Genomic DNA, 22,437 nt, shown 5'->3' with positions numbered 1-22,437 from the left:
AGACATTTGTAGTGGTTTAAATGAGAAATGTCCCCCATAGACTCAGACTTTTGAAAACATGGTCTGTTCCTGTGGTGTAGTTTGGGGAGGTGGTGAAGCCTTGCTGGGGGAAATTTATCATTAGTAGTGACCTTTGAGAATTCAGAGCCTCACCCTCCTTCCAATTCTCTTTCTGCTTGTAGTTGAAACTACAAATTCTCAGCGTCTTGTTCTATCCCTCATGCTTCCCTGCCATGATGGACTCGTATCCCTCTGGAACCATAAGCCCAAATGAATCCTCTTTCTATAAGTTGCCTTGGTCACTATGTTTCATCGTAACAACAGGAAAGCAACTAACACAGCACTTCTTCCTCTAATATAGCCTTATCTAATTTTATTGTACCAATACTGCTTTCTGTCATTTATCACAAGACTGTCAGATCAATAAATATTTGTGAAATTTGTTTAATGATGAAAAAAGTGTATCTTATTAGATCTCTAAAAAGTGATTAAGATCTCACATTATAAATAAAGACACTGAGCTCAAAGAGGTTAAGTTGCTGTCTGAATATGTAATGACCTGGGTCTTAAACTTCCTAAATCTAAGTTCACCATTCACCAGCACAGTCACTGTGGGTCATAATGGATGGTGAATGTGACTATATCAGGGAACTATTTCAGAGGATGCTGGCACAGACAGCTCTGACATCCAATAGGAAACCCTACAGCACTCTTTCAATGGCTTTCCCCCCATGTAACCCCTCATTTTACCTCTTTGTCATAATTTTCCATTCCTAAAATCTTGGAAATAGTATGAACAGCCACTTCTAGTGAACTTTTGGCAAACTAAGCCATGAACTCTTTGCTGTCAGCCTTCACTGCTGCTGTTGTAGCTCTTTCACAAATATTTGTGAGCTATGTGGATAAAGTGTCATTTAGCCACTGTCACTTGATATGTCTTTCATTTCACTGTTTCCCAAAGTAGTTTGTTCAGGTTGATTAACTCTGGTCTTGAAACAAATCTCTGCTCACACCCATCTCCCTCCCACAAGTAGGTGGGGCAGTCTTCCTGGGGCTTGTAGATGAAGTGTTCAGTGAAAGTGAGGGACAGCCAGTGATCCAGAAACGGTTGTATCATGAGTGTCTCTGATCTGAGCGCCACCAGATTCCCAGGAAGCATCTCTGGCTTCCTCCAAGTAGCCTCTGTGCTTAGCCTGCTCCTGGTGCTCTTCAAGGTGGTCCAGTTCTACCTGCACAGGCAATGGCTACTCAGAAATACTCAGCAGTTCCCATGCCCACCTTCCCACTGGTTCTTTGGGCACAAGGTATGAAGGAAAGGGAAGGGTGGATGGGGAGCAGGGAGGATAGGGGGTCTCAGAGAATAGCCATCAAATTTACAGATCAGAGCTTGCTATAAAACAAGCACGGGTCTGTCGTGGGACATTCTGCTCAGAATGGGATACATGTGAGGCTGTGCTCACTTCAGCAAGAGGGGCTCACTGCTCAAAAGAATCTTGTCTTACTACTGTTGGCTCTGCTGCACACTTCTTCCTTATGCAGCTCTAGCATCTGTGTTGAGAGCCCTAGACTTGGGAGGTTGTTGTTGATCCTACCTAAGCCCTTTCCTTTCCAGGCTGAGTAACTCCCACAATCTCACCTGTTCTCAAAAAGCTGGACTTCTTGGTGGCTCCCTGCCCCAGTTTCTCTTCATCCTCTCCTAGCACAGAACTTGTTTGAGAACATGGCTATTAGTGTGGCAGAATCTGTCCCATGCATGGTAACAACATACAGGAATCACAGTGGGTGCCAAGTATGATAAAGGTACTCACTTTGCTATTGGGTGAAGCAACTGACCATATAGGTTTACCTAAGATAGAAAGACCTGACTTGGTAAATGATTTATCATTTTAAGTCCTAAGGGTCAGGAAAGTTGTCCTGCAGATGTGAGGGCTATTGCTAGAGATGTGCTATTATTCAAAGTCTATTTATTGATGGGCTCTTCTCCTGCACACCCTGTAGTGTGCGCTCCGTGTTGCTAAGCACACTGTACCTCAACACCCAATCAAGGGCCTGGCGCAAGTGTACTGTCTTCCAGAAAGAAGAGAAAAATTAGCCTAGGGTCTGGGAGAGCCTCTGTCATCTTTGGAGGAACAGGCACAGAACTAAGTAAAAGGTTGCAGAGAGAAGCATGTGGTTAAGTGTTGCATACTGACCACATTTAAGAGGAGATAGGTTATTTGGAATATGAGCCAGAGCTGAGGTTATAGGGAAAGCTTCTGAGGAATACAGCGTCATCTAACAGGACTACAGCATCTGGTTAAGATCAAGGGAAAGAGCAAAGCACAGACAGGCCATCAAGATGGGCCCCCATCTTAGGTTCTGTTGAATCATCCTCACCATGTCCCTGAAGTTGTTCTGCCCTTTATTTAGGACCAAGAACTGCAGATTGTTTCTTTTTATTTTACTCTTGAGGTTTTGTTAGTTAGATTTTGTTTTGTTTTGTTTGACAGTGTTTTGCAAGGTAGGCCAGGCTAGTGGCCTGGGACTCACTATGTAGCCTATATTGGCTTCATACCAACAGAGATCCTCTCTGGCTTCAGCCTCCCAAGGGTTGTGTTGGGATTACAATCATGAGTCACCACATGTAGCACAAAGTATTTTTAGTGATTCATTTTTCTACTGATATCAGGTCCCTAAGGACCAGGAGCTTCAAGATATTCTAACACGGGTAAAGAATTTCCCAAGTGCCTGCCCACATTGGCTCTGGGGAACCAAACTGCGCTTCCAGGTGTATGACCCTGACTACATGAAAGTGATTCTGGGAAGATCAGGTGAGGGTGAAACTCAGTCACCATTGTGGATCTTTCATTCTGGGTTTATACCCGGGTCTGTGAAATTACAGGAAGAAGTGACAATTCAGTTACTATTGCCTAAACAGTACCTTTCATTTGTCCTGGTCACAACCTTGCATATAGTCAGCAATACTTATTCAATACTTTCTTGGTACTTAGCACTACAACTTTAGAATAGTAGTGTGAGTTCAATTTATTTACCATTTTTGAACTAAATTGGGGTGGTGAGTTATATATAAAATATATTTCATATCTATAGTGACTTGGGTTTGAAACTGCTAATTGTTCTGTACTGTATTGTGGATGACTAAACTACTAGCAGCTGCAGTTAAACTACAAGGTTGTGCTTTCCTTGGGGTTGGGGACATAATAATCTACATTTCTTTTGAAGTCACCATTCTAATCCTTGGGATATTTAGCTTCTGGTATAGGGAGGTTGCCTCCTTAAGCCAAAGTGTCAAGAAGGGGATGGGAGACAGTGGGAGGTAGCATGAGGCAAACTGCCAATAGAGTTATTAAGATTTCATGGCACTCTCTGTTCTTATGTGCAGCCATCTCAGGCCACTTCATTTTTCTTTGTTTCTAACTAATGCCTCACCTTTTTTCAGACCCGAAAGCTCATGGTTCCTACAGATTTCTGGCTCCTTGGATTGGTATGTACAACACTATAAATACTATCTGTAGTTAGTTACTCTCCACTTGGGTTTGCCAAGAACTGTATTTTGATTCATTGAGACCAATGGTAGATGAGCCATAACCTTCAAGATATAATCCTTACTTGTAATTTCATTTCTCTTCTTAACCTTTTCCCTATGTTTCCATATCTCCTATTTATCAACATTCTTAGCCTAACATGTATGTCCTTCTAACTCTTCCCTCACTATTTTAAATCTTTATCTTGCAGCTATCATGATCACATCATAAGTACCAGGCCAATGGGGGAAAACATACTATTGAAAAGTATTAGTCTTTTTCCATGTGTCTTTGTCTTCCTGTTCTTCCAAAATCTTCAATGTTTGTCTCTCCAAATTGCCCCTACTTCCAATCCCATTGCTCGAGTACACTCATTCACACAACCATCGCTGTCCAGGGTATGGTTTGCTTCTGTTGAATGGAGAGACATGGTTCCAGCACCGACGAATGTTGACTCCAGCTTTTCACTATGATATCCTGAAGCCTTATGTGAAAACCATGGCAGATTCTGTTCATGTAATGCTGGTGAGTCTTTTCTCTATGTGTGTCTTTCTCTTTTGTTCCCTGTCTCCCTCTTCCCTACCCCTTTCACTCTCATGTCCACACACCCTCTCATAACACATATTCAGCTTCTACTCTTTAATCTTCTGACAAAGTCACATGGAACAACACTCAATTCATCATGTGAAATAGGTTCCTCAAAAGTCAATGCATAGAGGATCCAGATGGGGGAATAGAGGATAGGAGAAGAGAGGGTAGGAAAGGAGAGGAGGGGATGAGAGGGGAGGGAAGAGGAGAAGGGAGGGCAGGAAAGGTGAGGAGAGGGGAGGGAAGGGAAGAGGAGGGGAGAGGAGGGAAGGAGAGGGGAGTGGAGGGGAAGAGAGATGAGAAGAGGAGAGGAGAGGAGAGGAGAGGAGAGAGAGAGGAGAGGAGAGGAGAGGAGAGGAGAGGAGAGGAGAGGAGAGGAGAGGAGAGAAATCATGGTGGGCACATGGTCAAATCTAACAGCATTCTTGAAAAATAGTAAATCCTGCCAGGCAACAATATTAGTTGTCCCTGGATGTCCTAGGCATGGCAGCTTCAGTGACCAGGCCTACTTCCCAAGATGTTAATCTGTCCTGGGACCCAGGGCTTCTACGTAGAATTGAAAGACACATACAATGAAATGCACACCAGGGCTACGTCCTCTCAGCTAAACTAGATGTACTATCCTGCCCCACATGACTCTAAATTTCCGACTTCATAGTGCTCATTGAACATTTGATGAATGAAAAAGACTTAAAGACCAGGATGTAAACTGAACTCCTGGAATCCAGTTGCAGAGAGGGAGGAGTGATGAGCAAAGGGGTCAAGATCAGGCTGGAGAAACCCACAGAAACAACTGACCTGAACAAGGGGGAGCTCATGGAACCCAGACTGAGATCTGGGAAACCAGCATAGGACTGATTCAGACTCCCTGAACGTGGGTGTCAGTGAGGAGGCCTGGGTAATCTATTGGGCCTCTGGCAGTGGATCAGTATTTATCCCTAGTATACAAATGGACTTTGGGAGCCCATTCCACATAGAGGGATACTCTCTCAGCCTAGATACAACCTGCTTAAATTAATATGACAAACTTTGAAGATCCTCCATGGAAGGCCTCACCCTCCCTGAGGAGCAGAAGGGGTATGGGATAGCTAGGGTATTAGTAGGGGGCAGGGGAGGAGGGGAGGGAGAGGGAACTGGGATTGACATGTAAAACAAGTTTGTTTCTAATTTAAATAAAAAATAGAAAAAAAAAAAAGACAAAGATGATCCTCATTAGGAACACATGTGCAGGCCCATGGGCTTTCTTTTCCTTGACTATTTTATTATCATATTTGAGTCTCCATTAGTTCTTTCAAATTTCATTCATCTGCCAGAAAAATGAAGGGTTCTCTGGGGATCCTCTTTATCAACTGAAAGGTTATAACTGATTCATAAAATTAAAAGTAAAGATATGTTTAATTTTATAATCTTTCCTCTGAAAGATTATAAATAGGTATCAGACTACAAATATTTTTTCACATGTAGTTTTCTAAAAGATGTCTATATTAGCTATTTCTGTTATTGATGAGATTAAAGATCTGAGAAGAAGCTGTCAAAGGGAGGGAGGGAGGGAGTGGATACAGTCCACTGTGGTGGAGAGAGAATGGATGGTTGTTTCATGATCCCAAACAGAAACAGAGAAAGAGAAATACCAACACTTCCTTGACTTTCTCCTTTGGCCCCTTTCTGTTTAGTCTAGAACCGTCACCCATGGAATGGCAATGTTCTCATTCACGAAAATTCTTACCCCTTAAGTCAACTCTACAAATGCCTATACAGAGATACTCAAAGGTGTGCTCATTGATGTCCTTCATCTTTCTGTCTGTCTGTCTCTCTCTGGGACCTAAAATGTATTTATTTATTTTTATGATATTTTTATTATTTAAAGCAATTTTTATATTTAAATAGATTTTAATCAAATTCTTCCTCTCCCCCAAATCCTTCCAGACCCTGTGTCCTTCCACACTCCCAACTTCAAGTTATATAAAATCAAACAAAAACCCAATAAATATCAACAAGAACCCCCAAACCAAGAAAACGAAATAAAACACCACAAAGAAAGAAAAATTCAAATTATAACCAAATAAAAGCATGCACACACACAAAAACTGTGGAGTCAATTATATGCTGGTCACATAAACCTGCCCTGAAGTGGTTGTTATACCTAGTATCACTCCACTGGAGGAAACAGATTTTTTCCTCTCCCAGAAAATATAAATGACAGTTGTCAACCTTTACCCTAGTGGCTATTTTTCATTCACTCATTCATTCATTCTTTTAAAAATATAACAAAATAAAATATGAAAGCTAAAACAAAAACTATCACATGGAAGGTGAACAAAACAAACCAACAGAAGAAAATGGGCCCAAAAGAAGGCACAGGAATCAGAGACCCACTTATTCACACACGCAGGAATCTCATTAAAAAACACTCAACTGGAAGTCGTAATAAATAATCAGAGGACCTGGTGCACACCCATGCCTGCCAGTGCATGTTGCTTCAGTCTCTGTGAGTTCATATTAGCTCTGCTCATGTTGATTTAGAGGGTCTTGTTTTCTTGGTATACTCCAGCCCCTCTGACTCTTACACTTTTTCTGCTTCCTCTTCTATGGAGTTTCCTGAGCTCTGAGGAGGGAGGTTTGGTGGAAACATTCCTTTTAAGGATAAGTGTTTAAAGGTCTCTCACTCTGCATAATGTCTGGCTGTGGGTCTTTATATTTGTTCCCATATGTTGATGGAGAAAGCTGCTCTGAAAGTGGCTGAACTGGCACTCATCTATGAGTATAGCAGCATACCATGAGGAGTTATTTTATCAGTACAGTTTTCATTTTTTAGACCAGTATTATTTGGTTTTACTCTAGGTCTTTGGGCTATTCAGTCTCAGGTTCTTGGTCACTCAATAAGTGTTGAGTATGGCTTCCATCTCGTGGAATGGGCCTTAAGTCAAATAAGATGTGGTTATTTATGCCCACCACCTTTGTGCCGCCATTGCCCTAGCATATCTTGCAGGTAATACACCATTGTAGATAGAAGTTTGTGGCTTTCTTGGTGTTTGTTTCTCTTTTGTTAACAGGCAGAGTACTTTCCTCTACCAAAGATGCTGGAATATAGGGGTGAAGGCTCTATGTAGGCACCAGCTCTACATCTCCATCTTCAACAAGTTGTATAGGTGTTGTCTTTAACAATGGGGCCTTGCTGTCAGTTTATAAAAAATAAACTACAGTCTTGGCAGCAGCCCAGGTTGTTTGGGGGTTCCTGTTGGGGTCCCTTTGATCAATAACTTAGATGTAATCAATCCCAGTACTGAAAGCTTGGTTTGGTGACAAGAGTTGGCCACCTGGGACTCAGTTTCCACCATTATTTGATGATTTCGTTTAGATCACCTTAATATATGTATATATTTTAGGAATTTTCTGCTATAGTAGGTTTCCATACTACTCTTCAAATGTCCCTCATTTTATTTATCTCTTTGTATGCTTTCCTTCAACCCCCTCTTTCCTTCTCCTTCTACTTGATCCTTTGATTCCAGCCCCACCCCCTTTATTCATATCTATTTATTCTATTTCCTTTTCCTAACAAGATCTATCCCTTACTCTATACCTACACTCTGTGATTCTATGGATTGTATCTTGGTTATTATTGACTTTACAGCTATTATACTCATAAAAGAAAATATATACTCTCTTTTTTTTTTCTGAGCCTGGAATACCTCACTCAGGATGATGTTTTTCCTAGTTTCATTCTTTTGGCTATAAATTTCATGATGTTATTATTTTTAATGGCTGAGTAATATTTCGTTGTGTAAATGTACCACATTTTCTTTATACATTCTTTTGTTGAGTGACATCTAGGTTGTTTCCAATTTCTGGCTATTAGGAAAAGATCAGCAATGAACATGGTTGACCATCTGTGATAGTTTGAAACATCCTTTGGATATATATCCAAGAGTGGTATAACTGGATCATGAGGTAGATCAGTTCCCACCTTCTCAAGGAACACCAAACTGATTTCCATAGTGGCTGTACAAGTTTTCACTCCCACCAGCGATGGAAGAGTGTTCCTCTTATTCTGCATCCTCACCAGCATTAGCTTTCATTTGTTTTGTTGATCTTAGCCATTTTGACAGGTATAAGATGGAATGTCAAAATACCTTTGATTTTCACTTCCCTGATGGCTAAGGATGTTGAATATTTCTTTAAGTGTTTCTCAACCATTTGAATTTCCTCTGTTGAGAATTCTCTTTAGATCTGTACTCCATTTTCATTGGGTAATTTGTTCCTTTGATAGCTAGTTTCTTGACTTCTTTTATATATTTTAAATATTAGCCCTATTGATGTGATGAAATACCATGACCAAAAGTAATTTGGGGAGAAAAGGTTTTATATAGCCTATACTTGCAGATCATAATCCATCACTGGAGGCAGACAGAACAGGAACTCAAACAGAGCTGGAAACTGGACGAAGGAACTGATGCAGAGACCATAGAGGGGTGCTACTTACTAGCTTGCTTCACATGGCTTACTCAGCCTGCTTTCTTGTAGAACCCAGGACCACAAGCCAAAGGATGACACCACCCATCATGGGCTGGGCTCTCTCCCATTGATCAGTAATTGAGAAAATGCTTTAAAGCTGGAAGTCATGGATCCAACTGAAGTTCCTTCATCTCTAATGACTCTAGCTTGTGTCAAGTTAATACACAAAATCAGACAGTACAGCCATCTATCAGATGTGTAGTTGGTAAAAATCTTTTCCCATTCTGTAGGCTGCTGCTTTGTCCAGATGACAGTGTCCTTTGCCACGAGAAGCTTCTCAGTTTCATGAGGTCCCATTTATTAGTTGTTGATATTAGTGCCAGTGCTAATGCTAATGTTCTGGTCAGAGTTTTTTCCTCTCCCATTGAATTCAAGGCTATTTTCCACTTTCTTCCAGTTCGACTAGCACCACTTATTGAAAATGCTGTTTTTGTTCCAGTGTGTATTTCTGGATTCTTTATCAATATCTGGTGTCCAAAGGTGTGTGGATTTATTCTGATCTTCAATTTGATTCCTTTGATAAATGTGTCTGTTTTGTGCTAATACCATGCTGTTGTTTTAAATTTATTTACTATGTATAGTTTTCTTTTTTGATGTATTTTTTTTAAATTTCACTTTACATTCCAACCAAAGTTCTCCCTCCTACCCCTCCTCTTACCCCCCCAGTCTCTTCCCCAACCCATCCCCACCCACTCTTCCCAATAGGTAAGGGCTCCCATGGGGAGTTGACAAAGTCTGGCTTATTAAGTTGAGGTAGGACCAAGCCCCTCCTTGCTGCTTTAAGGCTGAGCATGGCATCCATACCCTCATAGGGAATGGGCTATAACAAGCTAGCTCATGCATCAGGGATAGATACTACCAGGGACCTTTCAGATAGCCCAAGCTTTACAACTATCTCCCACATACATAAGGCCTAGTTTGGTCCCATAAAGGCTCCACAACTGTTGGTCTAGAGTTCATGAGTTTCCATAAACTTGGTTCAGCTGTCTCTGTTGTAGATTTCTCCATCATGATCTTGACCTCCCTTGCTCATGTATTCCCTCATGCCTCTTTTTGACTGTATTCCTGGAATTCAGCCTGGTGATTGATTATGGATCTCTGCTGGGTTTTTTTTTAATTTTTAGGTGAGCCTTTTTTTTCTAAAGATTTTATTTATTTATTATGCATACAACATTCTGCTTCCATGTATATCTGCACACCAGAAGAGGGCACCAGATCTCATAACGGATGGTTGTGAGCCACCATCTGATTGCTAGGAGTTGAACTCAGGACCTCTGGAAGAGCTGTCAGTGCTCTTAACCTCTGAGCCATCTCTCCAGCCCTAGTCTTCTTTTAAAAACAGTAGACCTGACCTACTGATAGCATGGAGATCCTAGTCATAAAGCTGGGGAAACAGCAATGGACCAAACCAAGCCCTCTGAATGTGGGTACCAGCTAGGAGGCTAAGACGGTCTTTATCCCTAGAGCACAAATGGACTTTGGGAGCCCATTCTCTATGGAGGGATACTGTTGCAGCCCAGATACAGCAAGGAGGGCCTCGGCCCTCCCCCAAACAATATGACAGACTTTGAAGGTCCTTGGTGGAGGGCCTCACCATCCCTGGGGAGGAGTAGGGGGATGGGTTGGGGGGGGTTGAGTGGAGAATATGGGAGGATGGGAGGGCAAGGGAATGGGGAGATGGATATGTAAATATGAGTAGTAACTAAAGAATTAAAAAAATGCAAAGCCAAAAACAAAGCATATATATGTATATACATAATTATTCAAAATATGTTAATGAAGGTTTATTGATTATACTAGAAGTAGCTTTGTGAGCAGAATGTTAACAATGGGGATGTTCTGCGTGGGAACATTTGGGAATTTGTATTTTCCACTCAATTATTCAGTGAATTCAAAACTGCTCTAATGAATTTTATCATTAAACAAAAAATAACTCACTTAAAAATTTTTAGGTGAGTCTTTTTTAAAATAAGTTTTACTTAAATTAGAAACAACCTTATTTTATATATCAACCCCAGTTCCCTCTCCCTCCCATCCTCCCATGCGCCCCACCAACCCTCCCATCCCATCCCCCATCCACTACCCAGGAAGGGTAAGGCCTTCCATGAGGATCATCACAATCTGTCAAGTCATTAGGGGGAAGGTCTAGGCCCTCCCCCATGTATCTAGGTTAAGAGAGTATTCCTCCATGGGGAATGGGCTCCCGAAGTTCGTTCGTGCACTAGGGATACATCCTGGTTCCATTGCCAAAGTCCCCATAGACTGCCCAGTCCTCCTAGCTGACACCCACATTCAGGGGGCCTGGTTTGGTCCTATGTTGGTTTCCCAGCTGTTTGACTGAGGACTATGAGTCCCCATTTGCTCAGGTCAGCTGTTTCTGTGGGGTTTCCAAGCATGGTCTTGACCGCTTTGTTCATCGATCCTCCCTCTCTACAACTGGATTCCAGGAGTTCTGTTCAATGGTTAGCTGTGGATCTCTGCTTTTGCTTCCATCAGCTACAGGATGAAGGCTCTAGGACGGCATTTAAGGTAGTCATCATTCTCATTATAGAGGAAGGGCATTTAAGGTAGCCTTTCCACTGTTGCTTAGACTCCTAGTTGGGGTCATCCTGTGGATCTCTGTACAATTCCCTAGTGCCAGATTTCTCTTTAAACCTATAATGGCTCCCTCTATTGATGGGTCTCTTTTCCTGTTCTCTGTTCTTCTCTCCACTCAATCTTCCTGATCCCTCATGTTCTCCTCCCCCTCCTCTTCTCCCCTCCTCTTTCTCTTACCTCCCTTCCCCTTCCCGCTTGCTCCCAAATTGTTCAGGAGCTCTTGTCCCTTCCTCCTTCATTATGGGGCCATGTATGTATCTCTTATGGTCCTCCTTGTTTCCTAGCTTCTCTGGAGGTGTGGATTGTAGTCTGGTAATCCTTTTCTCAATGTCTAATATATGTATATGAGTGAGTACAAACCATGTTTTGAGTAGTACTCCATTGTGTAAATGTACCACATTTTCTTTATCCATTCTTCAGTTGAGGGGCATCTAGGTTGCTTCCAGGTTCTGGCTATTACAACTAATGCTGCTATGGACATAGGTTGAAAAGATGTCCTTGTTGTATGGATGTGTATCCTTTGGGTATATGTCTAAGAGTGGAATTGCTGAATCTTTAGGTAGACTGATTCCCATTTTCCGGAAAAACCTCCGTACTGATTTCCAAAGTGGCTGTACAAGTTTGTACTCCTACCAGAAATGGAGAATTGTTCCCCTATCTCTACCTCCTCTCCAGCATAAACTGTCATTGGTGTTTTTGATTTTAGCCATTCTGACGGGTGTAAGATGGTATCTCAGAGTTGTTTTGATTTGTATTTCCCTGATGCATAATGCTGTTTTTTTTTTTAAACTATAGTTTTGTAGTAAAACTTGAGCTTGAGAGCAGTGATACCTCCAGCAGTTCTTTTATTATTCAGAACTGGCCTATCAATCCTGTTTTCCGTGTGTGTGTGTGTGTGTGTGTGTGTGTGTGTGTGTGTGTGTGTGTGTGTTTCCATATGAAACTGAAAATATTCTTTTCAATATTTGTAAAGAATTGTGTCAAAATTTTGATGGGGATTACATTGAACCTACCTAGAGATTGCTCTAGGTAGGATGGCTATTTTTCCTATTTTAATCCTATTAATCCATAAGCATGAGGTGCTTTTTCATCTTCTGATATCTTCTTCAATTTCTTTATTCAAAGTCTTAAAGTTTGTATCATACAAGTCTTTCACTTGCTTGGTTAGAGACCCCAAACTAGTTTATATTATTTGAGGTTATTGTAAAAGTTATTATTTCCATGATTTCATTCTCAGACTGTTTGCCATCTGTATATCGGAAGGCTACTGACTTGTGTGACTTAATTTTGTATCCAGCTGCTTTCCTGAAAGTGTTTATCAGCTGTAGGAGTTTCTTGGTGGAACTTTTTGGTCACTATGAATCATATCATCTTCAAATAAAGATACTTTGACTTCTTCCTTTCCAATTTGTATCCATTTGATTCCTTCAGTTGTCTTATTGCTGTAGCTAATATTTCAAGTACTATATTGAATATATATGGAAAGAGTGGACACCATCATCTTGTTCCTGATTTTAGTGAAATTGCTTTTAGTTTCTCTCCATTTAAGTTGCTGGCTATGGGCTTGCTGTAAACCGCCTTTACTATGTTGAAGTATGTCCCTTGTATCCCTAATCTCTCCAGGACTTTTATCATAAAGGGATGCTGGATTTTGTCAAAGATCTTTCCTGAATCTAATGAGATGATTATGTGGCTTTTGCCTTTCAGTCTGTTTTTATGGTGAATTATATTTATTGATTTTCATTTATTGAACCACTCCTGCATCTCTGGGATAAAGTCTACTTGATCATGGGACATGATCTTTTTTGATGTGTTCTTAGATTTAATTTGCAACTATTTTATTGAGTATTTTTGCATCTATGTTCATAAGGGAAACTGGTCTGTAAATCTCTTTCCTTGTTGTGTCTTTATATGGTTTGGGTACCAGGATAAATAACTGTGGCTTCATAACTGTGGATCCATTTCTTTTTAGATTTTCTGTCCTCCCTTTCATTTCTAATTTTGTTAATTTGCATCTTCTCTTTCTGTCTTTTAGTTAATTTGGATAAGGGTTTGTCAATCTTATTGATTTTTTTTTTTCAAAGAGCCAACTCTTTGTTTCCTTGATTCTTTCCATTTTTTCTTTGTTTCTATTTTATTGATTTAAGCCCTGAGTTTGAGTATTTCTTTTCTTTTCTTTTCTTTTCTTTTCTTTTCTTTTCTTTTCTTTTTTGGTTTTTCGAGACAGGGTTTCTCTGTGTAGCTTTGGAGCCTATCCTGACACTCACTCTGGAGACCAGGCTGGCCTTGAACTCACAGAAATCTGCCTGCCTCTGTCTCCTGAGTGCTGGGATTAAAGGCATGCGCCACCGATGCCCAATGAGTTTGATTATTTCTTGCTGCCTACTCCTTTTGTGTGTGATTTCCATTTTGGTTCTAGAACTTTCCAGTGTGCTATTAAGTTACTAGTATGAGGTCTCTCCAATTTTTAATGTAGGCACTTAGTGCTGTGAACTTGCCACCTAGAACAGCATCCTCTGTGTCCCATGAGTTTGGGTATGTTGTGTGTTCATTTTCATTCAATTCTAGAAAGTCTTTAATTCCTTTCTTATTTTCTGTCTTGGCGCACTTTTCACTCAGTAGATGATTATTCAGTTTCTGTGAGTGTGTAAGCTTTCTGTTGTTTTGTTGTTCATACCAGATTTAGTATGTAGTGCTCAGATAGGGTTCAGGGTGTTATTTAGATTTTTCTTATAACTGTTGGGACTTCCTTTGTATCCAACTATGTGGTCAGCTTCAGAGGAAGTTCCATGAGCTGCTCAGATGAAGATCTATTTCTTTTGTGTTTGGGTGAAACTTTCTGTAAATGTCTGCTTGGTCCACTTGGTTTATAGAATCGGTTAGCTCTAGCATTTCTGTTTAGTTTTTGTCTGGGACTCTTCCACTCTCAGTGTGTAATGGTCAATATGTGATTTAAGCTGTAGTAGTGTTTCTTTTACACACTTGAGTGCCCTTGTGTTTGGGGCATAGATGTTAAGAATTGCAATGCCATATTGGTGGATAGTTCCTTTGATGAGTCTGTAGTGTCCTTCTCTATAACTTCTGCTTAGTTTTGGTTTGAATTTTATTTGTCAGGTATTAAAACGGCTACACCAGCTTGTTTCTTAGGTATATTTGCTTGGAATATCTTTTCCCAACCTTTTACCCTGACTTGGTGTAAAAGTTTGTTTTTTGGATGCAGCAGAAGTATAGATCCCATTTTTGCATAATTCTGTTAGTCTTTTGTTGAGGAATTCAGACAGTGATGTTGAGGGATATCATTGACCTGTGATTTTTTTATTCTTGGTATTTTGCTGTTGTTGTTGTTGTTGGAGGTGGTGGTGGTGGGGTGTGTGTGTGTAGGTGTGTCTGTTTACCCCTTTTTGATTTTGCTGGTCTGTGATTATTCCCTGTAACTATTCCCTGTAACTTTTGGAAGAGGTTCAGATAACCTCTTTAGGTTGGAGTAACCTTCTAGCACCTTCTGTAGGGCTGGATTTGCAGAAAAATGTTTTTTTTTTTTTATCATGGAATATCTTATTTTTCTCCATCTTTGGTGATTGAAAGTCTTGCTAGGTATGGTATTCTGGGCTGGCATTATTGGTCTTTTAGAGTCTGCAGCACATCTGTTTAGTCTTTTCTGGTTTTTAGAGTCTCCATTGAGAAGTCAGGTTTTTTTTTTTTTGCAAATTTTTTTTTTGAATTAGAAACAAGATTGTTTTACATGACAATCCCAGTTCCCCCTCCCTCCCATTCTCCCCTACCCCCCAACTAAAACCCTACCTATCACATATGAGAAGTCAGGTGTTATTCTAATAGGTCTGCCTTTATATGTTATTTAGTCTTCCTTTTAATAAGCTTTAATAACCTTTTTTGCTTTGCATGTCTACTATTTTTATTATTATGTACCAAGGAGGCTTTCTTTTCCAGTCCAGCCTATTTGATATGTGTGTTTCTTGAACTTTGACAGGCATCTCCCTTTTTAGGTTAGAGAAATTTTCTTCTATGATTTTGCTGAAAATATAGTCTGTGACTTTGACCTACATTTTTCCTTCATCTATTCCTATTTTTTAGATTTGGACTTGTCATAGTGTTCCAAATTTCTTGGATGCTTTGTACTAAGAACTTTTTAGATTTAACATTTTCTTTGGCCAATGTACCCATTTCTTCTATTGTGTTTTCAGTGCCTGAGATTCTCTTGTACTCCGTTGGTGAATATAGAATCTCCCTTGTTCCTGTTCATATTCCTAAAATTTTTATTTCCAGACTTCTTTCAGTCTAGGTTTTCTTTCTTTCTTTTTTTTTTTAAAGATTTATTTATTATGTATACAGTATTCTGCTTGCATGTATCTCTGCAGGCCAGAAGAGGGCAGAAGATCTCATTACAGATGGTTGTGAGCCACCATCTGGTTGCTGGGAATTGAACTGAGGACCTCTGGAAGAGCACCCAGTGCCCTTAACCTCTGAGCCATCTCTCCAGCTTAGTCTAGGTTTTCTTTATTGATTCTATTTCCATTTCCAAGACTTGATTAGTTTTGTTCTTTTCCTTCCATTGTTTATTTGTGTTTTCATAGATTTCTTTGAGGAATTATTCATAAAGGCTTTTTATGGTCTTATACTTGTGCTTCAACCATATTGGAATATTCAGGGCCTGCTGTGGTGGTTTTTCTGGGCTCTAGTGAGACATTGTCTTGACTGTTGTTGACTGTGTTTTTACTCTGGTGTCTAGGCATCTGGAATTGGGAAGATTGTAATTCTGGATGATGATATCTGGTCTTGTCTTTGTTGAGTAGCTGTTTTATCCATTAGTTTATATTTCTTCTATGGGTCTTATGAGCATGTGGTGGCTGTGCTTTACCTGTAAGAAAACATTCCATGTCCTGATAGGTGTGAGCACTAGGGGTTCCAGGTAAAGTCTGTTTCTGGTTACTGGGATTCAGGAATGTGATGAGCAGGGGATGAAAGAGGAGTCTCACAAGGGGTAAGAAAGCAGGTGTTCCATGAGGATCTGCTTAGTTAGTTTCCTGGGAATGGGGGTAGAGAGTGAGGAGAGGCCATAGCAGTATGTTTACTTAAGAGCTGGGTTTAAGACTAGGTGATTGGACTTGGGGAATGGAAGAAGGGGCAAAGATCTACAGCTAGCCTACTTGCTCCCCTGGTTAGAGTGGAGAGTGGGTTGCTGTTGAGTTGGGGATTAGGAGAAAGGTGAAGTTGGGGAGGGAGTTTAGGAAGGGAAGATCTAGGGGATTCACTGGAGCTGGGGGCAGAGGGGAAGGGAGACTGCAGGAGGTGTTCTTTTGCAGAGCTGGGGGATTAATTTGGAGGAGCAGAAGGAGAGTACAGGTCAGCAATTAGCCTACCTGCTTCCCTGGCTGAAGGTCCTATCAGTTCCTAAGGAGTCCCCTTGGTGTTTCTTAATCCAACCAAGTTGACAGTGGAAATCAGCCATTGCAACATCTGGAATAGAGAGTCAGAAAATGGTATCTAGAAATGCAGTGAATGAGTCTGGTCTAGTTAGCACCAGCCTTCTTGGAGACTTGGGGTCAGGCCTCTATTTCCATTACAGGATAAATGGGAACAGATTGTTGGCCAGGATTCCACTCTGGAGATCTTTCAACACATCTCCTTGATGACCTTGGACACCATCATGAAGTGTGCCTTCAGCCACGAGGGTAGTGTCCAGTTGGATAAGTGAGTAATATGTCTGAACTATAGGTTTTTGATCTTGCCAACTAAAGTGGCCTCACCTGAGAGGCAGATGGAACATCTTAGATATTAACATTCACAAAACAAAAGATCGTTCCTTATACAGTGAGAAATTAGGTCAAACTCTAACTCAAGATCAGGCATTAATCTGCCTCATATGTACCATGTATTCCCAGACAGGTGGAAGCCTGAATGGCCATGCAATCTTCTAAAGACATGGTGGTTACAAGGGTATAAGACAGAAGCAACATGAATCCTAGGGTTATCTTTGTCCAAATTAGGAAATTACCACTCTGTTTCTGGGTCATATCTCCTTTTGTCATTGTGTTCACAGAAAATACCAGTCTTATATCCAAGCAGTTGGGGACCTGAACAATCTCTTTTTTTTCCGTGTGAGGAACATCTTTCACCAGAATGACACCATCTACAGTCTATCGTCTAATGGCCGCCAGGCCATCAGTGCCTACCAACTTGCCCATGACCACACAGGTTCTGTTTGTTTCCTTTCTCTCTCCTCTTTTACCAGGCTCAGCCTAAAGAGGCTAACCATGATCTCAGAGGCAGAGTCAGGACTAGGACCTTTGGTCCTCTGAAGGATGTAAGATGAATTCATGTTGGGTACTTTCCTAGTACAAAGAAGCTAAGATGTAGGGTGCTGGAGATATCCAGTAGTTACTTGAGGCATCACATTGGTAATATTAAATGAAATACATTCAAGTAGCATTCAAAAAAGATCTCCAGTTGTTATCCTAAGGAGCGGCCTGATGTCTGTCAGATGTGCTAGACTCTCACACCTTACCCAACCCTTGACCATATACACTCTGGCCTCTGGGGGTGGGGAAAGAGGGTGCATGAGCTTCTTGGGAGCTATATTCTCATCTCATTCTGGTAATTAATGTCCTTGGATAGACAAAGTGATCAAATCAAGGAAAGCTCAGCTTAAAGATGAGGGAGAGCTGGAGAAGGCTAGGAAGAAAAGGCGATTGGATTTTCTGGACCTCCTCCTGTTTGCCAGAGTGAGTATGTGAAACCTGATGAGAGGCTTGAGACTTGACCTAGAATCACAGAGTGATGAACAAACATTACTCTTTCATCTGTGGCCTTCTCCAGATGGAAAATGGAAGCATCTTGTCTGATAAGGACCTGCGTGCTGAAGTGGATACATTCATGTTTGAAGGCCATGACACCACAGCTAGTGGTATCTCATGGATCTTCTATGCTTTGGCCACACACCCTGAATACCAGAAGAGATGCAGGGAGGAAGTTCAGAGTCTTTTAGGAGATGGATCTTCAATTACCTGGTGAGTGGGAGCTCAGGATAGAAGAGATTCCTGTCTTCTGGTAATGGGAGCTCCTGGTTGGACCACCTTTGTATGACTTTCAGATGGAACTCATTTCAGGGACCACCTAGACCAGATGTCCTACACAACCATGTGCATCAAGGAGGCCCTGAGGCTTTACCCACCAGTACCAGGTGTGAGCAGAGATCTCAGTACACCTGTCACCTTCCCAGATGGACGCTCTTTACCCAAAGGTATGAGTTTCCAAATTATTATTTGATACAAAAGAGAAATCAGTAAATCCTGGGAACATGTGTTTCTTCTTGTGGATGAAGGCAAATGAGAAAGTTCAGGAACTCCCAAGTCATGAATAAGATGTGGTTCACTGAGGATTCATCAAACTGATAGTGTTGGACCCAAAAGTGAAGTCCAACTCCGGGAGACGCACCCCACAGAATCACTCACTGGACACAAGTTCAATGTAAAAGAAAAAGGATTTTATTCCAACGCATTGGGGTCATTCCCTGAGAAGAGAACAGTCCCGAGTTTCTAAAGCAAACAGTTTTTATACCTTTTTGGTCACTAGGCAGGATTGTGACAACATATTGATTGGCTATAACATACATGAGTCATTTACTGATTGGTTGGGAACTGAACTTACAATTTTGCCCACGAGGGGTTTGGAATGTTATTTTGGTTTTTACACCTGCAAGGCCATGGGACAGCTAGTGTTTTTTCTGAGAACAGAGTGACTTATACTTATATTCAAAACTTGGGTGCTCTGGAGCAGGGTAACCCATAACAATTTTTTAGAAACCAGACTGTTGTTGAAGATAATAGAAACTAGTAATAACAACAATTTGCAGAGACTGATCATCATGACCGACCATTTCATGTGTTCTTTGTCCCAGAGCTGTGTGTGGCCAGAGTGATTTTCAAATACAGGCTGGTGGGTATCAGGCTAGGCTTGAGTTGGGGCTTTTCATTAGAAGAGTTCAGCTGATCGTGGTCCCACATCATGGTAGAAAAATACCCACTGGATTACTTATCATTGGGTATGATTTCCCTCCCCCTCTGCCACACTGAAGCTGTGTGGACAAGAAAAGATAACCAGTCTTGCTGAGACTTCAGAATATCATCTGAAAAAAAATGGGTATACAATAGCACATTTTTGGAGGTTGCTTGTGAATGTTGAGTGTGGCAAAGAATCATGGAAGACATTTGATGAAAGAGAGTTATCAGTTCACTTAATATAATAGTGATTCTCAGATGCTTTCTTGTTCTTTCACCTAGCTTGATGGCTTTTTGGCAACTAACCTGTGCTCAGTGCTTTGCTGACCACCCTCCTTCCCTATGATAAAAGTGATGATTTCTAGCATTCAGGCCATTTGTGTGTGCATGTTCTCTGCTGAATAAGGGAACAAGTGCTCTACCACATTGGCATAACTGGTCTCTTTTTGTACTACTCATCCCACAGGTATCTCAGTCCTGCTCTCCTTTTATGGTCTCCACCACAACCCAACTGTGTGGCCAAACCCAGAGGTATAAGGAGCAATGGGAAAAAGTCAGGGGAAGGTATCTCTGGACCAATACCTACCCCTACTCTCACTTCTGGATGTTTGGTTTGGATGAAAGCAGAAGTTTGACTCTTATTTGCTCTGGCCCTGGTATTCTCACTACAGGTGTTTGACCCCTCTCGATTTGCACCGGAATCTTCCCGACATAGTCACTCATTCCTGCCCTTCTCAGGAGGAGCAAGGTGAGGTGTCCAACTGTCTGTAATGAGTGGAGAAAAGGGTATATATCTAGTATTTGTGATTGCCTAGGCTCCTATGTGACATCTTTAGGTATTTGTGGGTGGGATGTGTTTTCTGTGCCCACCCAAAGAGTTGACATTTAAGGAGGCAACATTTTTTTCAGACTACTTTCCCCAAAAGCCATATAAATTTTTGTCAGTGTGTGTTTCAAACTTCACCATATATTGACATTTTCTAGAATATGAGTGTTCATACTTGGGGTTTCCCATGTAAACTGAATCTAAGGCATTTGTTTTCCTTACTGCCAGATATCTTAAAAGATGTATGTATGTTCCCACCATTCTCCACTCATTTTACCACTTCTGTTTAATTACCCAATCAGTCCCAACAATGAATATAAAAATTTTTCATGTTTTTGAAATTATGTTGAAGCCATGTTTGGAAAAGTACGGAGTCCACTGTGGATGGATGGGTGCCAATGAATCTTCCCTATACAATTTTGATTTCTAATTCAACAGAGTTTTCACTGCATATTAGTATGTGGAGTTTCCCAATGAGCAAAATTTGGAGAAGGATTTTACACTGTAGGGCTATGATCTACTTAGCCAATTTGAAAAATGGAGACAGTACCTTAGGCCTGACCTATCTATAAAGTATACTAGTGTGCACACTAACAAACATTCCTGAAATAGCTGCTGAGTTCAAAGGTTACAGTCCAGAGAGATGCTGTGAAAATAAATGAAGGCTAATTGACTAATCTTCTTGTGGAATGTGGATTACCAAAGAAGTAAGGAAGAGAAGGAAGGCTCTTCTGCATTCACAATTCTGTGGCTTCTGCCATGCATAATCAATTTTCACAGAACAGGCTGTAAGCATATTGTTTATCTAGACTGAGTTTATCTAGGGGTGAACCCTTCCTCTTAGGGATCAATGATGAGGTCACTGATGGGTAGAGGAGTATCAGGTAGCTAAATTGACACACAGAAGCGATTATTCAAGTTATTTTTCTCTGCTCCAAGTCCTATGCTTTGACAGGAACACAGACATAGGTTCTGCCTCTGGTTCATCCACAAGAACCGAAAACTGGTGTACACCTCTGTGTGAAACAGACATTTCTTTCTTCTTTGATACTTTCATTTACTTGCTAAGAAGTTAATAGAATGGCCCATGTCCCTGGCACTGTCCAAGGCCCTGAACTATGCTGTAGCCTCAAATAAATCACCAATTGTGCCTTGAGTGTCCAAGAAAGAAACATCAGACATGAGGATGAGGGCTAGCTGCTCATTGTTCTGAGCCTTGAGCATGTAGAAGGAAAGAGAGAGAGAGAGAGACAGAGAGACAGAGAGAGAGAGAGAGAGAGAGAGAGAGAGAGAGAGAGAGAGAGAGAGACAGAGAGAGAGAGAGAGAGACTCTCCTTGGCCTCTACAACATTTGCTGAGACAGAAAGTAGGGGCTGGGCAGGTAAGAGTTGGGGAGGCAGTCACTCACAGAGGTGTGGCTGCATCTGAGGCATATAGACATTACACTACCATATTGAAAGGATGGGAGGGTCAACATGAAGAGAAGGGATTGGGGGACCAGTGAAGTCTGGGACAGGACACTGAAGGCAGCAGACAAGGACATCCTTGAAACAGAACTAGGGGACTGCAGGTGCTAGTAGACTGAGGAGAAGTGGGAGCCTGACCACTGAGTGGGAGGCAGATAGGCAGGAGCTTGAGGATCCCCAATCCAGTATGTTCTCCAAGAACTTCGCCATCAGCATCCAACTCCATGTGAGGATTAAAGAGACTTTCTTCCTAGACAGAGAGTCCCCAAGAGTGTGATCCCTCCCTCCCCCATGTTGCCCTGACCAATGGAATCCACACTGGGAGATCAGAAACTCTTAATGTGAGAGTCAACTAGCCAAAGACGAGCTGATTCCTTGCCTCTCAAAGCAGGATTAGAGTCAGTCTCAGAAAAGAGGGCCTATTTGTGAAAGATTAAGAGAGCCAGAATCAGGGCCCAGAGGAGAGGCATAGGTATATGACCAGCAAGGAAAGGGGTCAGACTGAATCCCATGAAAGAGTGCCCGAATGCAGTTCTATGCTAGCACACCAAGGACAATGCCTACACAGCTCAAGACAGAATCTGAGGCCACTTTTTTTTTTTTTTCAGATTTATTTGAATTGGAAACAAGATTGTTTTACATGACAATCCCAGTTCCCTTCTCCCTCCTGTCCTCCCTTATCCCCCCCCCCACTCCAACTAACTCAGGCCACTTATTTTACTGTTCCTTTCTGACCCAGGAACTGCATTGGGAAACAGTTTGCCATGAACGAGCTGAAGGTAGCTGTGGCCCTGACCCTGCTCCGCTTTGAGCTGCTACCGGATCCCACCAGGATCCCAGTCCCCATACCAAGACTTGTGTTGAAATCCAAGAATGGGATTCATCTACGTCTCAAAAAGCTCCAGTAA

At 41.4% G+C, this 22,437-nt stretch overlaps 1 protein-coding gene across 4 annotated transcripts; it reads left to right on the top strand.

The window, feature by feature from the left end:
- The first annotated feature begins 1,115 nt into the window (after window positions 1-1,115).
- LOC100767149 (cytochrome P450 4A12B) lies at window positions 1,116-22,437 on the top strand. 4 transcript variants are annotated; one of them, XM_035438934.1, is made up of 13 exons: window positions 1,116-1,304; window positions 1,651-1,665; window positions 2,678-2,810; window positions 3,440-3,484; window positions 3,922-4,049; window positions 16,807-16,931; window positions 17,281-17,435; window positions 17,856-17,962; window positions 18,057-18,247; window positions 18,347-18,480; window positions 19,704-19,768; window positions 19,909-19,985; window positions 22,269-22,437. In XM_035438934.1, exons 1-13 carry the CDS (start codon window positions 1,116-1,118, stop codon window positions 22,435-22,437), a joined length of 1,533 nt encoding a protein of 510 aa, XP_035294825.1. The 4 variants fall into 4 exon arrangements, with proteins under 4 accessions (XP_035294825.1, XP_035294826.1, XP_027258297.1 ...); XM_035438935.1 differs by lacking the exon at window positions 1,651-1,665 and having other exon boundaries at window positions 2,669-2,810; window positions 17,377-17,435; XM_027402496.2 differs by lacking the exon at window positions 1,651-1,665 and having other exon boundaries at window positions 2,669-2,810.

This window comes from Cricetulus griseus, chromosome 2 (assembly GCF_003668045.3).
Source record: "Cricetulus griseus strain 17A/GY chromosome 2, alternate assembly CriGri-PICRH-1.0, whole genome shotgun sequence".
NCBI classification, from domain to species: domain Eukaryota; kingdom Metazoa; phylum Chordata; class Mammalia; order Rodentia; family Cricetidae; genus Cricetulus; species Cricetulus griseus.
Note: the sequence above shows the minus strand (reverse complement) of the source record. Positions and strands in the feature narration are given on the sequence as shown.

What these genes read in the sequence shown, in the direction of transcription:
- LOC100767149 (XM_035438934.1), top strand. Translation starts at nt 1,116, where the DNA reads ATGAGTGTCTCTGATCTGAGCGCCACCAGATTCCCAGGAAGCATCTCT. An exon ending in GATGGATCTTCAATTACCTG is followed by an intron (nt 18,248 to 18,346) that starts GTGAGTGGGAGC and finishes AACTCATTTCAG; the next exon opens with GGACCACCTAGACCAGATGT. An exon ending in CTGTGTGGCCAAACCCAGAG is followed by an intron (nt 19,769 to 19,908) that starts GTATAAGGAGCA and finishes TTCTCACTACAG; the next exon opens with GTGTTTGACCCCTCTCGATT.